Source organism: Coregonus lavaretus (genome assembly GCF_964263955.1).
Source record: "Coregonus lavaretus genome assembly, contig: HAP1_SCAFFOLD_467, whole genome shotgun sequence".
Lineage (NCBI taxonomy): Eukaryota > Metazoa > Chordata > Actinopteri > Salmoniformes > Salmonidae > Coregonus > Coregonus lavaretus.
In genome coordinates, this window is record NW_028166388.1 from 189,034 (window position 1) to 204,956 (window position 15,923).

General features: G+C 39.2%; 1 protein-coding gene across 2 annotated transcripts; it reads left to right on the forward strand.

Moving 5' to 3' along the window:
• Nucleotides 1-9,911: 9,911 nt before the first annotated feature.
• On the forward strand, nucleotides 9,912-14,557 carry LOC311114785 (putative ATP-dependent RNA helicase DDX28). 2 transcript variants are annotated; one of them, XM_084190022.1, is made up of 4 exons: nucleotides 9,912-11,269; nucleotides 11,448-11,531; nucleotides 13,551-13,763; nucleotides 13,968-14,557. In XM_084190022.1, the coding sequence occupies exons 1-4, from the start codon at nucleotides 10,154-10,156 to the stop codon at nucleotides 14,280-14,282; spliced, it is 1,728 nt and encodes a 575-aa protein (XP_084046148.1). In that variant the 5' UTR covers nucleotides 9,912-10,153; the 3' UTR covers nucleotides 14,283-14,557. The 2 variants fall into 2 exon arrangements, with proteins under 2 accessions (XP_084046148.1, XP_084046149.1); XM_084190023.1 differs by having other exon boundaries at nucleotides 13,941-14,391.
• Nucleotides 14,558-15,923: the final 1,366 nt, after the last annotated feature.

Consider the following 15,923-nt stretch of genomic DNA (forward strand, 5'->3'; position numbering starts at 1 on the left):
CTACTCGTCTCCAAATTAGTCTTCTTATAATCTAGGGAAAAATTGATTGTGGATGAGCGAGGACTAGCCAAGCCTTGGATTCATAGTTTTGCCATAGCTTCATGAAAAGGGCAGAGCTAGGCTTAACTCTGTCTAACTCTGCAGACATTGGCCCTATTTAATGAAAACCGGTAATCAAGCTTTCAAGATAAAATGGAAGATGCATTCGCCCTACACAGAATTCAGGGTTTGAATTAAAACAGTATCCAGTTGTGCTTCTCTTAGTTTCACAGAATCCAAGCATGAATTCTAGCTAGAGTTGAAGTCGGAAGTTTACTTACACTTAGGTTGGAGTCATTAAAACTAGTTTTTCAACCACTCCACAAATGTCTTGTTAACAAACTATAGTTTGGGCAAGTCGGTTAGGACATCTACTTTGTGCATGACAAGTAATTTTTCCAACAATTGTTTACAGACAGATTATTTCACTTATAATTCACTGTATTACAATTCCAGTGGGTCAGAAGTTTACATACACTAAGTTGATTGTGCCTTTAAACTGCTTGGAAAATTCCAGAAAATGTTGTCATGGCTTTAGAAGCTTCTGATAGGCTAATTGACATCATTTGAGTCAATTGGAGGTGTACCTGTGGATATATTTCAAGGCCTACCTTCAAACTCAGTGCCTCTTGATTAACATCATGGGAAAATCAAAAGAAATCAGCCAAGACTTCAGAAAAAAGATTGTAGACCTCCACAAGTCTGGTTCATCCTTGGGAGCAATTTCCAAACGCCTGAAGGTACCATGTGCATCTGTACAAACAATAGTACGCAAGTATAAACACCATCCGACCACGCAGCAGTCATACCGCTCAGGAAGGAGACGCGTTCTGTCTCCTAGAGATGAACGTACTTTGAGGCGAAAAGTGCAAATCAATCCCAGAACAACAGCAAAGGACCTTGTGAAGATGCTGGAGGAAACAGGTACAAAAGTATCTATATCCACAGTAAAACAAGTCCTATATCGACATAACTGAAAGGCCGCTCAGCAAGGAAGAAGCCACTGCTCCAAAACCGCCATTGAAAAGCCAGACTACGGTTTGCAACTGCACATGGGGACAAAGATCGTACTTTTTGGAGAAATGTCCTCTGGTCTGATGAAACAAAAATAGAACTGTTTGCCCATAATGACCATCTTTATGTTTGGAGGAAAAGTTACGTGGATATATTGAAGCAACATCTCAAGACATCAGTCAGGAAGATAAAGCTTGGTCGCAAATGGGTCTTTCAAATGCATACTTCCAAAGTTGTGGCAAAATGGCTTAAGGACAACAAAGTTAAGGTATTGGAGTGGCCATCACAAAGCCCTGACCTCATCCTATAGACAATTTGTGGGCAGAACTGAAAAAGCATGTGCGAGCAAGGAGGCCTACAAACCTGACTCAGTTACACCAGCTCTGTCAGGAGGAATGGGCCAAAATTCACCCAACTTATTGTGGGAAGCTTGTGGAAGGCTACCCGAAACGTTTGACCCAAGTTAAACAATTTAAAAGCAATGCTACCAAATACTAATTGAGTGTATGTAAACATCTGACCCACTGGGAATGTGATGAAATAAATTAAAGCTGAAATAAATAATTATTTATACCATTATTCTGACATTTCACATTCTTAAAAGAAAGTGGTGATCCTAACTGACCTAAGACAGATAATTTTTACTAGGATTAAACGTCAGAAATTGTGAAAAACTGAGTTTAAATGTATTTGGCTAAGGTGTATGTAAACTTCCGACTTCAACTGTAGGTGAAAGAGAGATGGTTTTTTTTAAATAGCATGGAACTCCTAGATCTGTGGTTATGAATGAATGAATGGCAGCTTGCTTGTCTTCTCTTGTCTCAGAATGGTTAAACCCCTTGTCTAGTCATGTTTCCAAAACAACCGTCCAAAATACACAAACAAAACACAAATAGAATCTTGTTGCATGATGCTTCACCAGAATTCCACAGATCTGGTTCTTTCTCTGCACACCTGGTCACACTGACAGATGCTGATATGAACCACCACCTTCTCACAAACACACACACCTCTATTTGTGAGAGTCAAATACTGGATTGGGCCCCTGTGGCCAGCAAACTGGGCACAATCTGCAGAGATGATTGAAATGGCAGCAGGGTGACACGGTTATTGGATGTCTTTGGACTTTTTGGCCAAAGACATTACACAAAAAAACCTGTATAGCCTAGGTTGTGAGATGTCTTATATACTGGGAAATGTATCGTTTCAGTTTATTAATTCAGTTTCATTTATTGTGTTGTTTATTGTTGTAATGGTGTTTTGTCAAGCTGCATAGTCAACGTACCAAATACCCTTATTTAAACATACACCTTACACATTTATCTGCATTACAAATAAATAGTTATAGGCAGTAATATTACTTGATGTAATAACCTCTTAATTTCTGAGAAGGTCATTTAGAAATACAATAACAGACAAACATTTAAACTAAGCAGGAAAATATATAGAATTTTTGCTTGCTTGTATTACTAATAACTAATTTATTGCATTCACTATATTGCTATTTATGTCTAATTGTTGTACTTTTTAAGTTCTATTCAGTATTATGATCAACATCTCTTGCAGGACCACTAACAAGTTTGTTACAAGTGGAAGAGTTGTACATGCATGCATGGTCAACTTTCTTACAATATGACGTTCCCAATGCTACCAAGTTCTTGGCATTGCTGTTTAAAACCTATTCAATTCGTTTTCTTAAGGCTAATCGATAATAAAATGCATTGATTGGAGCGAATATTTGAAACAAGTAGAGCTGATAGGCAGGTATAATGCATTCTTGCTAAGCTATAGGTGTCTGAATGACTGACAGCTGTGTCCTTTCGTGAGCTACCTATCTTAGCTAATCAGCTGCCAAGCTACTCTTTTGAAATATATTTCTAGCTAGCTACATTATTCTTTATGTTAAAAGCCACATACATTTCAGCATGTGCTGCAGTATTTAAATATGTTATTTATACATTATTTAGTACAGTTTTGAAACTTTTTGTGGGAATTAGCTAGTTAGCATGAGGACACAGCTATTTGACAGCTGCTGTCGCGCGCTTGTTTGTTGTGTAGGCTCACGTTCCTAAAACCCCATATTTTAACTGTGTGAAAAGTCCGTGTGTAATTGCATACAAAAATAGAAATAAGACGAATGTTGATGTTTAGGCTACTTATTCTACTTTCTGCAGCCAGAAAATTCCCTAGCTTGTTCACATTAGCTACGCTGTTGCAACCAATGCCGCTTCTGCAATGTTCTTGTTTTTTGCAATGTAATTGCATCTGTGCAGTCTTCTACGTCAAGAGAAGTTTACAGGGTATTCGCGGCAAAGAGAAAATTCTAACCTGCGGGGCCTAGCGACTGCTGTTGGCCGTCCTCTCCGAAGATCAGCCTGAAGTCCAGCTCCTCATTACCAGTGCAGTTTGCAGTAGTCATCGGGGTTGACAGCTCGGCTTCACCCGTCACTCGAACGACGGCTAATGCAAAATAGTATTTTAAATGTCACAACATTTACAGAACTAACGTTAACTGAAACAACAAAACTTGTTTTATTTAGCAAATCAAAATTGTAGCGAGCAATCGACCCGCGTGAACTAGTTTTTCTTCCTTGATTATAAATCCAAAAATTATTCTTCCTCCCCGGCGACGTTTGGTAATAAAATGATCGTTAAACTTTTGATTGTCCTACAGCGAGTCTACTCTTTTGTCCTTGCGAACGTCAAGTTGATTTATCGCAGTTTGGTGTCAACAAGACAGACAAGGTTGTCTGTAAAATTGACTCTCTTCTCTCACTCGAGCGCCTTCTATCCCAACTTTTACTAACTGCGCGTGACAGGGCAGTTCCAGCAGTGACGTCAGCAAACCCCGGTACACAACAGAGCGCACGCACGCTCTGTCTCTCAATTCATCTCAAAGGGCTTTATTGGCATGGGAAACATACAGTATGTTTACATTGCCAAAGCAAGCGAAATATATAATACACAAAAGTGAAATAAACAATCAGAAATGAACAGTAAACATTTATCTCACACACACACGCACAAACACGGATAAGGCTGGCAAGAGCTCCTGGGATATGTAGTTAAATCTCATATTGAAGTTCATTGCGTCAACATGGACAGTGGCAAAGGAAATTATTATTAGGCCTACATTATTATAGCGAATAATAAAGTTATCCAGATGTACAGAACTGCTGTCCTACTCTGATTTAATCAGAATGAAGTGACACTTTATCTGAGATCATCACACATTTTTTTTAATTTTCCTTTTGACCTTTCATTTATAATTTCTCAATCCCTATTTTGAACGTATGTAGGCTCTCATATACTATTGGCCTACATCTCTGCCGGACACAATTACAGTTAAAACGGACCATGCTGGCTTCAATTAACTAAATGTTCTGTGTTCACGTTGCCTATTGGACTGTAGGAATTCAACAGACTGCCCCACGGTCTATGCAATAATTCTGCATGTCGGTGATAAAGTCTGTGACATATGCAATAGAATTTAAATCTGTCCTTATACTAAGTAGGCCATCACACTTTCCTGGAATGCATTGCTTTGGTGATTAGTTCAATATATCCTATACCCTATAGCAGGGATCATCAACTAGATTCAGCCGCGGGCCAATTTTTTCTTGAGCGGATGGTCAGTGGGCCGGAACATAATTATAAATAATTTGTAGACTGCAAATTGACCACAAGAAGCCCAAACAGATATAACATTTGACTTAAACATAATCATTTCAAACCTTGCTTACATTTTTATATGATCACATATACTGTATCTCTCTATTATGCGTGGGAATACTTTGAAACAGATTTCCACAATTAAAATCACGTGGAGCTGATTTGCTGGTGTTGACCAACATAAAAAAGAATAATAATAATAATAATAATAATAATAATAATAATAATAATAATAATAGCCGAAAACTTGGGAGGGGACAAATAAAACCAACCGCCAGTTGGGGAACCCTGCCCTATAGACTACACAGATATTTTTTCTGGCCTGCAGATCAAATAAACCTTTTGACCCTTTCGTGTTGAGCAGATTTCACAATCCCTTTAAATGTATCACTGCCATCCATTCTGTGCATCATTAGATTAAACCAAATTAGAGACAACCTTCAACCCTTCTCTCTTAACTATATTTTCGTGGCGACAGTCCAGCACTGATTGGGCCGTAATAACACGATGCACTCCTGACCTCTAGAGCCCTCAGTCACCAACAAGTTACAGTGTACACACTGATATATTTATATATATATATATATAATCATAATATCTAATCATATTTATTATATATATATATATATATACACTTCCAGTACAACAATAAAAGCTACAACAATACAGAGGCTTAGGGAAGGCCCTTAGTGTTGATCCAATATAGTTTTACATGAGTAGATGGCTGGGTCACAGAGGGGCAGAGGTCAAATCTTGATACTATCAGGAGGAACAACTCTCTAAGCAGCTGGATTTACTTCTTATTTATTCTACCATCAGATTTACCCTGCAATAACCAGTTGAATCCCAGTAGTGCCGGTCTCTATCTGAGCTAAAGTTATTGTACTATTTTTGACTGAATCTGTACATTGCACTCTTGAATATATATATATATAAAACTAAAACAAAAATTGTTATAGTGTGACCCTCAACTTTCATTCACTGTTATCATCTTTAAGCATACATCCAGATAAAGTTAATATATATATATATATATATATATAAATATGATTAGATGTTATGATTATATATATATATATAAATATATATATATATAAATATATCAGTGTGTACACTGTAACTTGTTGGTGACTGAGGGCTCTAGAGGTCAGGAGTGCATCGTGTTATTACGGCCCAATCAGTGCTGGACTGTCGCCACGAAAATATAGTTAAGAGAGAAGGGTTGAAGGTTGTCTTTAATTTGGTTTAATCTAATGATGCACAGAATGGATGGCAGTGATACATTTAAAGGGATTGTGAAATCTGCTCAACACGAAAGGGTCAAAAGGTTTATTTGATCTGCAGGCCAGAAAAAATATATGTATAGTCTATAGGGCAGGGTTCCCCAACTGGCGGTTGGTTTTATTTGTCCCCTCCCAAGTTTTCGGCTATTATTATTATTATTATTATTTATTTTTAATTTTTTTATGTTGGTCAACACCAGCAAATCAGCCTTCCCTAAGCCTCTGTATTGTTGTAGCTTTTATTGTTGTACTGGAAGTGCAACAATAAAAGTTTTGTTGGTTATTGGTTAAAGATACTGCAATATAAATATGTAAAACAGGGACATTCTCCTAACATGATCGCACCTCATGGTGCAATACATAGCTACATATTAATTTCTATATCATTCAAATGAATTGCTCAATCAGTAAAAATCCTCAGAGAGGTTCAATTACATCAGAGAGGTTTAATAACATCAGAGAGATTCAGTAACATCAGAGGTTTAATCACACCAGAGAAGTTTAATCACACCAAAGAGGTTCAATAACACCAGAGAGGTCCAATAATATCATAGAGGACAGTTGAATGTCCCCTCATACTGGATTACATCGTTCAACAATGGAAACCTTTAAGTGCCGAAGTCTGACTCTATATGACATATGCACGCACTAGTTATACTTCAACAGACATCAAAGGGAATTGTCATTTACTGCTCATTTCTCCTCGATAATACATTAAGTACACGAATATGACATTTTAAAACCTACAGAAATCATTAATTGATAACTCTTCTTGGACATTATTCATATCTGGTGGAGTTTAGGGGAATATATTCCAGTAGTGATGCTGGCCTATTTCTGCTCAGTTATGCAACAGTTTCATTGGAAACATACAAACATCCTCTGATAGAGAAAATACTGGTCATATATCAAAAGAGTTAAAAAATAAAAAATCTGCAGATATCTGAGGTGCAATGAGACAGAACACTTGCATACACAAAATCCTCTTATCGAATATTCGTGAAAAATAACATATACAGCAAAGATAAGAAAAAAACAAGAGAATGTTTTTGTTTGACGTATGTGGGCGTACAGACGCTGAAGTTCACACATGCATGCGAAAGCAATGTCACATTTCCTGTGGTCTAAATTTCCAAGCAAAAGCACTCACTACATGTAACCCTCATTGACATTCACTGTATGCCATCACCTGGCGAAATTGAATTCCATCACAAAATATACTTGTTTGAGATCATACTAATAAAACTGCTATCGATATGTTACCTTGACAGTCCATGGTTGAGTTAATTTTGAAATGACAGTTGAATTCTAAAGACAATTCGGTGTTGAAGCATAACCCTCTGCTTTGATACGTTAGGCAACAAACTAATCAGTGCTTTTTAGAGCTGCAATATTGATATTATTGGGAAATTATCGCATTTATATAGGATAAGGGTGTTATGTACAAAGTTGCTATGTGACCAAAATAGAGAAATAACATGATTTACTAACCGAAGTTCTCTGATCTTATTTCAAAAAAGTTATTTTGGATGTTCAGTTTTAATACACCATATTCAAAAAAATATTCCAATAAGATTTATTAAGTGAATAACAGATTTAGCACTTGCCTACCTCACAACATGTCCTACACTGTAAACACTGATTTGTATGCATTCTCTTTTGTATGGTAGGTTATTATTTGTTTTATTGACGTCTGCATGAGTACAATGCTGTTAGAGCATGTCTCCAGACCCACTACTTGTTGCTGCTTAATTCAGGTTACATGTGTGCCTCTTATCTTCTCAGATGACCTTTAAAGGGAGAAGATAAAGAACACAATGTACACAAATTGTGTGGGAGGGTGTGGATGTGGTTAACGATATTAAGTTCTCGTAAAGAAAGTTGTGAGGGAAAAAAGAAACCCTCTACCCCCTCACTTGTCCTGTGTTTGAGAGAGGTGTGTGTCGCTCTCTTTCAAGGATTGAGGCTTGAGCTTCTGCACAGCATAGCACACTGAACTTCAATACATCACCTTGACTGACATGCGCCATAATATGGCTTAAATATTGACTGTTATTATTATATTGCACAAGAATCTGTCCGAATTCCTCACAAGATGAGGAATGAGGCCTATTTCTAACTTTCCAAATATCGGAGAAGACAGGATTATTTGAGATGTATTTTATCTGAATTCTAAATTATTTTCTTTAGGCCTACTTGTTTTATTCAAATACAAAACCACAAGAAAGCAAATGACAACAATGTATCTATTTAATATTGGAACATAACTGAACTGAGTATAACAGTAAAAGGCATTTTGATTGAACACCTAAGTGAAAATAGCTACATGTAGACGCCTATTCATCATGCAAAAGAATACCGGAAAAATTGGCAGAGAAATTGGCACTAAAATTCTGAAGAAGATCTAGTGTAAAATGCATACACAGGATAGGTATCGAGTGGAGCATTTGACAGGTTTTGTGGTTTACGGGTTTGACTTACTGGTCTTCATCCTTGATGTATGCTGCCCTCCACTGTTTACTGAAAGAACAACAACAAAACCAATCAAGACCCAACATTATTCGCCTCTCCTCACTGCTCACTTCTTTCCCGTAGTTCTCTCTAATACTGTCAAAGCTCTTCTATTTTTCCTATTTTTTTTCCACCAGTACTGTTCTGGATAGCAATGTCAGGGTTTTGCCCAATGCTTGAACTAACAGTCAACACGTGACACCCTATTACTGGCAGCGTACATGTGATCTGACGCCTCAGGAAATCAATCAGACAACCGTTCATTCAGAGCATGGGAACTGTGCCTGATGAGGGATCAATACTGGTGACAGATCAGTGATTACTGAACCACAGAGATCATCAGAGGCAATCTTCATCATCAGGTCCAGGGTGAATAGAGCTGTGAGCTCATCACGTGGGTTGTACTCTCACATTGGCTTTGATCTACATGGCCCCGTGTAGCTCAGTTGGTAGAGCATGGCGCTTGCAACGCCAGGATTGTGGGTTCGATTCCCACGGGGGGCCAGTATGAAAAAAAATTTAAAAAATGTATGCACTAACTGTAAGGACCAGTGCCCAGTCTGCTAAATGACAAAAATGGAAATGTAAAATCTAGGTTGGAGAGAAGTTCAATAACTGTATGACTTCCTTGTTTTTTTTTTGTGTGCAAGTCTATTCTATTTGATGAAGTATGTTCTTTTAGGTCGGCAGGCTCAAAGAAGACCTGACTGGGCACTGGTCCTGGAAGTCACCACAAAGTTATCACAAAATATAGATTTTATTATAAATTAATATAAAATAGTTCAAACAGGTATGGGCTGGGGATTTAGAATGCCAAAAAAGGTCCACAGGTTGTCGGTGGCTCTTCAGTACAATAGGCTACAATAACGATTTAGTACATGTATCATAATGGCACAGCACGGATACAAGCACATAAAACTAGTCTAACACACATACAAACACAGCAACATTTTACAATACTAGTAAGGATCAATTTCAAAATGGTCTGAAGACAGATACATGCATAATTGAATTTAACAATTAACCCAGTATTGAAACACAATAATTACTTGGCTGGCTGTCTCCAATCCACACAGCCAAACTCAAGTTGTCCTCAAGTACAATAATACATTAACACAACACAGAGAATATAACACTGATCCCACTGTGGATGGAAGTTGGCCCATATATTCTACCCTGTTCCATTCTAGTACTACACGGGTAGCCGACATGTACTATTAAAAAACTTTCCATAATGTACATAACATCTAACATACTTTCTAAACAGAAAAATGTCATAAAAACAACAACTGGAGAGCAATGATTTTTAAATGTCCATTCTATATATTGTATTTCTATCTGGGCTACCGTGCTATTCAATCTGCAACGCGTCATCTCCTGCGACGGATCAGCAGACTCGACGTCATCATTATTCACCACCGACGCATGTGAAATTTAATGTTTGAAATTAAACGAAAAATACAGTCCGGTAAAAACATATATAATCCAATATATCTTGTTCTCTAAAGCATTTGATAAATTCACGGTATACACTATAATGAAATACAGCAGAAACTGTATTGTCTATTTGTTTGTGAAGACGTGCACCAGCTGATTCCTCCTACCTAACGTAAGCTAGCTAATTTACCAACAGAATGCAGTCTGTGAAGGTCGGCTACTCAGTGTTGTCTACGTTGATATCAAAACACAACTACTCGTCCTCGGGTCATTTCAGAGCAGTAGCATGTATTCATGGTACAATGAGTTCAGCCTGTGGTGCTCATCCCATGTCAACCACAGCACAACCTGTGGTCATTCGTATTCCCAGACACATGCAGGAGCAGGTAGAAAATGTGAAGCAGGTGAGAAGCAAGAACAAAGTCAACACCATCAAGGCTGGCAAGCTCCTAATCAAAAGCAAGAACCCAGAACTGAATCAGTCTGCAGGCTACACACTTGGGAAATTTGAGCAGCCCCATCTCTCCTCCAAAGGATGGAAACACAACAAATCATTTGGCGACTACTTCACGGTTAACAACACTCAGAGCACTCCACCCTTTGTCACAGAAATCCAGGATGAGGAGGGTGACAAAGCCAAAGAGAAGAGTAAACCTATTACATTTCACAACCTTCACCTCTGCCCGGACTTAGTGGAGACTTTGGGCAAGGACAACATAACTCACCCTACAACCGTTCAACTACAAACCATCCCCAAGCTCCTGAAAGGCTATAACATCCTGTGCGCAGCTGAGACGGGCAGTGGCAAAACCCTGAGCTACCTCTTGCCCATCATTCACAAACTACAGGCTGAGAAAGCAACAGATTCCGAGTCTATAGAGACCACACCCAGGACTCGCTCTGTTATCCTTGTCCCCTCTAGAGAACTCGCTGACCAGGTCTCTGCTGTGGCCAGGAGCCTGTGTGGCCCATTCGGGCTGATGGTGAAGACAGTGGGAGGTGGGAGAGGTGTGGGCAACATCAAGCTGGCCTTCACCAAGGGTCCCCCGGATGTGTTGGTGGCCACACCCGGTGCCCTCGTCAAGGCCCTGCGGAGACGCTACCTAGACCTGGGGGAGCTGAGCTTCATGGTGGTGGATGAGGCAGACACCATGTTTGATCCCAGCTTCTCTGGCATGCTGGAGAGCATCCTGGTCCAGATCCGCGTGGCCAGCGACCCCTCAGAGACCCGGGGCCCCGGCCCAACCCGCAAGGCCCAGCTGGTGGTGGTGGGGGCCACGTTCCCCGGAGGGGTCGGAGAGGTTCTCAGCCAGGTCATTATCATTCTGTTATTATTCCCCTTTTCCTACATTGTCTGCGTCCCAAACTCCCTATAGACCCTACTCCCTATACTATAGTGCACTACCACATAGGACTCTGGTCACAGGTTGTGCATATTCCTGACTCATTATGTAAAATGCACATTAAAATGAGACTGACTTGTTGTTATAGGTGACGGACCTGGGCAGCATGGTGACCATCAAGAGCAAGAATCTTCACTTCCTCATGCCACATGTAAAACAGACCTTCCTGAAGGTATTTCCAACTTATTATTATTGTTTTCATTGGTTTGGTATTAGTATTGCTTTGTTTCTTTGGTGTTCTTCTATATTGTAAAGTGTCTATATATAAAGCTATGTATAAAACCCATGTACTAGTACCTACAGTTGAAGGCGGAAGTTTACATACACTTAGGTTGGAGTCATTAAAACTTGTTTTTCAACCACTCCACACATTTCTTGTTAACAAACTATAGTTTTGGGCAAGTCGGTTAGGACATCTACTTTGTGCATGACACAAGTACATTTTCCAACAATTGTTTACAGACAGATTATTTCACTTATAATTCACTGTATCACAATTCCAGTGGGTCAGAAGTTTACATACACTAAGTTGACTGTGCCTTTAAACAGCTTGGAAAATTCCAGAAAATGATGTCATGGCTTTAGAAGCTTCTGATAGGCTAATTGACATCATTTGAGTCAATTGGAGGTGTACCTGTGGATGTATTTCAAGGCCTACCTTCAAACTCAGTGCCTCTTTGCTTGACATCATGGGAAAATCAAAAGAAATCAGCCAAGACTTCAGAAAAAAGATTGTGGACCTCCACAAGTCTGCTTCAACCTTGGGAGCAATTTCCAAACGCCTGAAGGTACCATGTGCATCTGTACAAACAATAGTACGTAAGTATAAACACCATCGGACCACGCAGCCGTCATACCGCTCAGGAAGGAGACGCGTTCTGTCTCCTAGAGATGAACTTACTTTGGTGCGAAAAGTGCAAATCAATCCCAGAACAACAGCAAAGGACCCTGTGAAGATGCTGGAGGAAACAGGAACAAAAGTATTTATATCCACAGTAAAACGAGGCCTATATCGACATAACCTGAAAGGCCGCTCAGCAAGGAAGAAGTCACTGCTCCAAAACCACCATAAAAAAGCCAGACTATGGTTTGCAACTGCACATGGGGACAAAGATCGTACTTTTTGGAGAAATGTCCTCTGGTCTGATGAAACAAAAATAGAACTGTTTGCCCATAAGGACCATAGTTATGTCATGGACAATGACCCCAAGCATACTTCCAAAGCTGTGGCAAAATGGCTTAAGGACAACAAAGTCAAGGTATTGGAGTGGCCATCACAAAGCCCTGACCTCAATCCTATAGAAAATTTGTGGGCAGAACTGAAAAGGCGTGTGCGAGCAAGGAGGCCTACAAACCTGACTCAGTTACACCAGCTCTGTCAGGAGGAATGGGACAAAATTCACCCAACTTATTGTGGGAAGCTTGTGGAAGGCTACCTGAAACGTTTGACCCAAGTTAAACAATTTAAAGGCAATTCTACCAAATACTAATTGAGTGTATGTAAACTTCTGACTTACTGGGAATGTGATGAAAGAAATAAAAGCTGAAATAAATCATTCTCTCTACTATTATTCTGACATTTCACATTCTTAAAATAAAGTGGTGATCCTAACTGACCTAAAACAGGGAATGTTTCCTAGGATTAAATGTCAGGAATTGTGAAAAACTGAGTTTAAATGTATTTGGCTAAGGTGTATGTAAACTTCCGACTTCAACTGTATGTATTTATAGTAGAGCTGTGAAAGTGAATCCGTTAACTCAATTTATTGTAATTTTAGTGCACACTTATTTTTCTATAGGGATTATTTGCATTGTCTGAAAGCATAAATGCAGAATCTATACAGCTAAAAACAACAATGCGATATCAAAACAAGTTGACATTGACGTTAAAGAAAGAGTTCTTCATCAATTTGTCAGATTTTGCTTAGCGTTACTTTGGACAAAATGAAGACGTCAATATTCTGTAATGCTTTTTGTATAAAAAAATATTACAGCTGAATTTCTGAATTTTCGATTAATCGAGATTCATCACAGCAAATCCTGTGATTTAACTTGATTAAAAAAATAATAATTTGACAGAATACTGTAAATTACATTAGTAAATTATATAGTATTAAATGAGTTAGTATAATTGATAGAATATAATTTATAGTATACTATATATAACAAATCTATATTATTCAATATTAAGGTGAGGGGAGCTGACAAGCTTCTGGAGCTTCACCAAGCCCTGAAGACAGCAGAGCAGGACAAGGCTGGGGTGTTGGTGTTCTGTAACCGGGCTCCTACAGTCAACTGGCTGGGCTACTCCCTGGAGGACATGGGGCTGAGACATGTCCGACTGCAGGGGGAGATGCCTGCCTCCCTCCGGGCCGGAATCTTCCACTCCTTCCAGAAGGGACAGGTGAGAGGAGACGAGATTATACTTTGTCTGCTTGCGCAGTTGCAAATTGCTTATCAAACTCCATGTGACAATATCTATGTCCACATTGTGTGACAAGCTCCATGTCACACAATAAAGAAACACTTTAAAAAGACACCCAGTAAAAATAACACGTCATTAACAACATACACGTTATAGGCGACGTTTCACATTCCATCCCTATAGGTGGACGTGCTGATCTGTACCGACATCGCTTCCCGAGGATTGGACACCCAGAAGGTCCGTCTGGTGGTCAACTACGACTTCCCAGAATCCCACACGGACTACATCCACCGGGCGGGGCGGGTGGGCCGTGCAGGGAGCGTGGAGGATGGGGAGGTGCTCAGCTTCGTCACCCACCCCTGGGACGTGGAGCTGGTGCAGAAGATTGAGACGGCAGCCCGGAGGAGGACAAGTCTGCCTGGGATGGAGTCGGCCATCAGGAAGCCTGAGCCCAAAGCATCCGAAGAGGAGGAGGAGGAAGAGGGGTTGCCCTACTAGCGGGTCTGCCAAGTATTAGGATATTACCAAAGCAGAATTGACTTGGTCTCAGAGAGACCTTAATGTTTGATTAATTTGTTCAGTAAAACGATTGCATCCATGATAGCCCAAACCATCTGTGTGAGACTGAGTCCTTTGACCTTTTTAGCTGCCATATCATGTTTGAGACTGGAACTATGATCTGACTTCTCTTTTTAACCCAGATGGTTACAGCATGTCTTTCCAAAGAGAAAGTGTCTTTGGGAATGTACTAAAATCATGCCCCCTTACAAGCAGCAGGTGTGCCACACATGTTTGCACTTTTCATGTGTAACCACGAGGTGGCAGTATTTACTTTATTTTACATGTCATACATATAGGGAGAAGGGCTATGGACAAATATAGCCTTATTTTAATACTCACCCACATGCGGCAAGCCCTTCATTTATGGAATTTAACTCAGCCATGCTAACTTGTTTTGGTAAAACATAGGTTAAAGAATCTAAAAAAACATTTAGAACAAGTATGGAATACCGAAGTTACTTTTCCTTCCCGAAATGAAAATAATTTCCTTAAAAGAACGATTAACTCATATAACCTTTCATGTATCTGGTAGGGAGCCACTGAGACAGCAGTGCTAATCTCTTATCAATAACCACAGGTAGACCTACATTAGCATGTTACATTTTGGAAAGCGGTCTTCACTCTGTTTCCGCTTTTTTTGTGTGTAATACAGAAGCACCGCATTAAAAAACACATATGTAGCAATTTCCATTAATCTACAGTCAAATTGGATTCAGGCCCTAGCCTTGAAGTTTATCCCATTGATGCCTGCGGTTACTTGTTTTAGAGGAAGCAACATGTTTGAACATGAAAATGTGTCCGAGTGAAAATAAAAATACATATCTTTGTGAGATCTGGTTTCAAAGGAAATGGTTTTCCTTTTCTTAATACCCTGCTATTATCTAAATGTTCCTCTATATTTTCTCACTTATTGAGATATACCGGTAGACATCATTGCGCTGTACACATCCAGACTGAGTGAGATTATTTAGCTGTTTAGGAGTTCTTACAATATTACTATACTGAACAAAAATATAAACGCAACATGTAAAGTGTTGGTCCCATGTTTCATGAGCTGATGTGATCATTACACAGGTGCACCTTGTGCTGGGGACAATAAAAGTGCCACTCTAAAATGTGCAAGTGTTGAGGGAGAAATTGGCATGCTGACTGGACCTATTGCCAGGATTGGTATAGGCAAATGCTTACATTTTTATGTCATGTTTAGTTTATGAATTTACATTTCAGTCAATACAAAACATGAACTAAATTCATAAAATAAACATGAAATAAAAATGTACAAACCTCTCTGGTTATATAGCCTAATTTCAATTAATGGTCACCCAACCCAGATGATATCAAATGACATAGACTATTTGAATACCAAAGCATTCCAGCAAATTATAGTCATGAATGACCCAAAACCATCGTTATTAACGTTGCACTTGAAAACGCTTGTAAACTAACGCCTGACCACTCGTAGAACAGCTAAGTGCGTCGAGATGCTTTTTTCCCTATCCCGTCACTTTATACACAGAAGATATCTGCTAAACATTATTCCTATCTCTCCGCTGATAACTTCAGAACAAAGTTAAATAC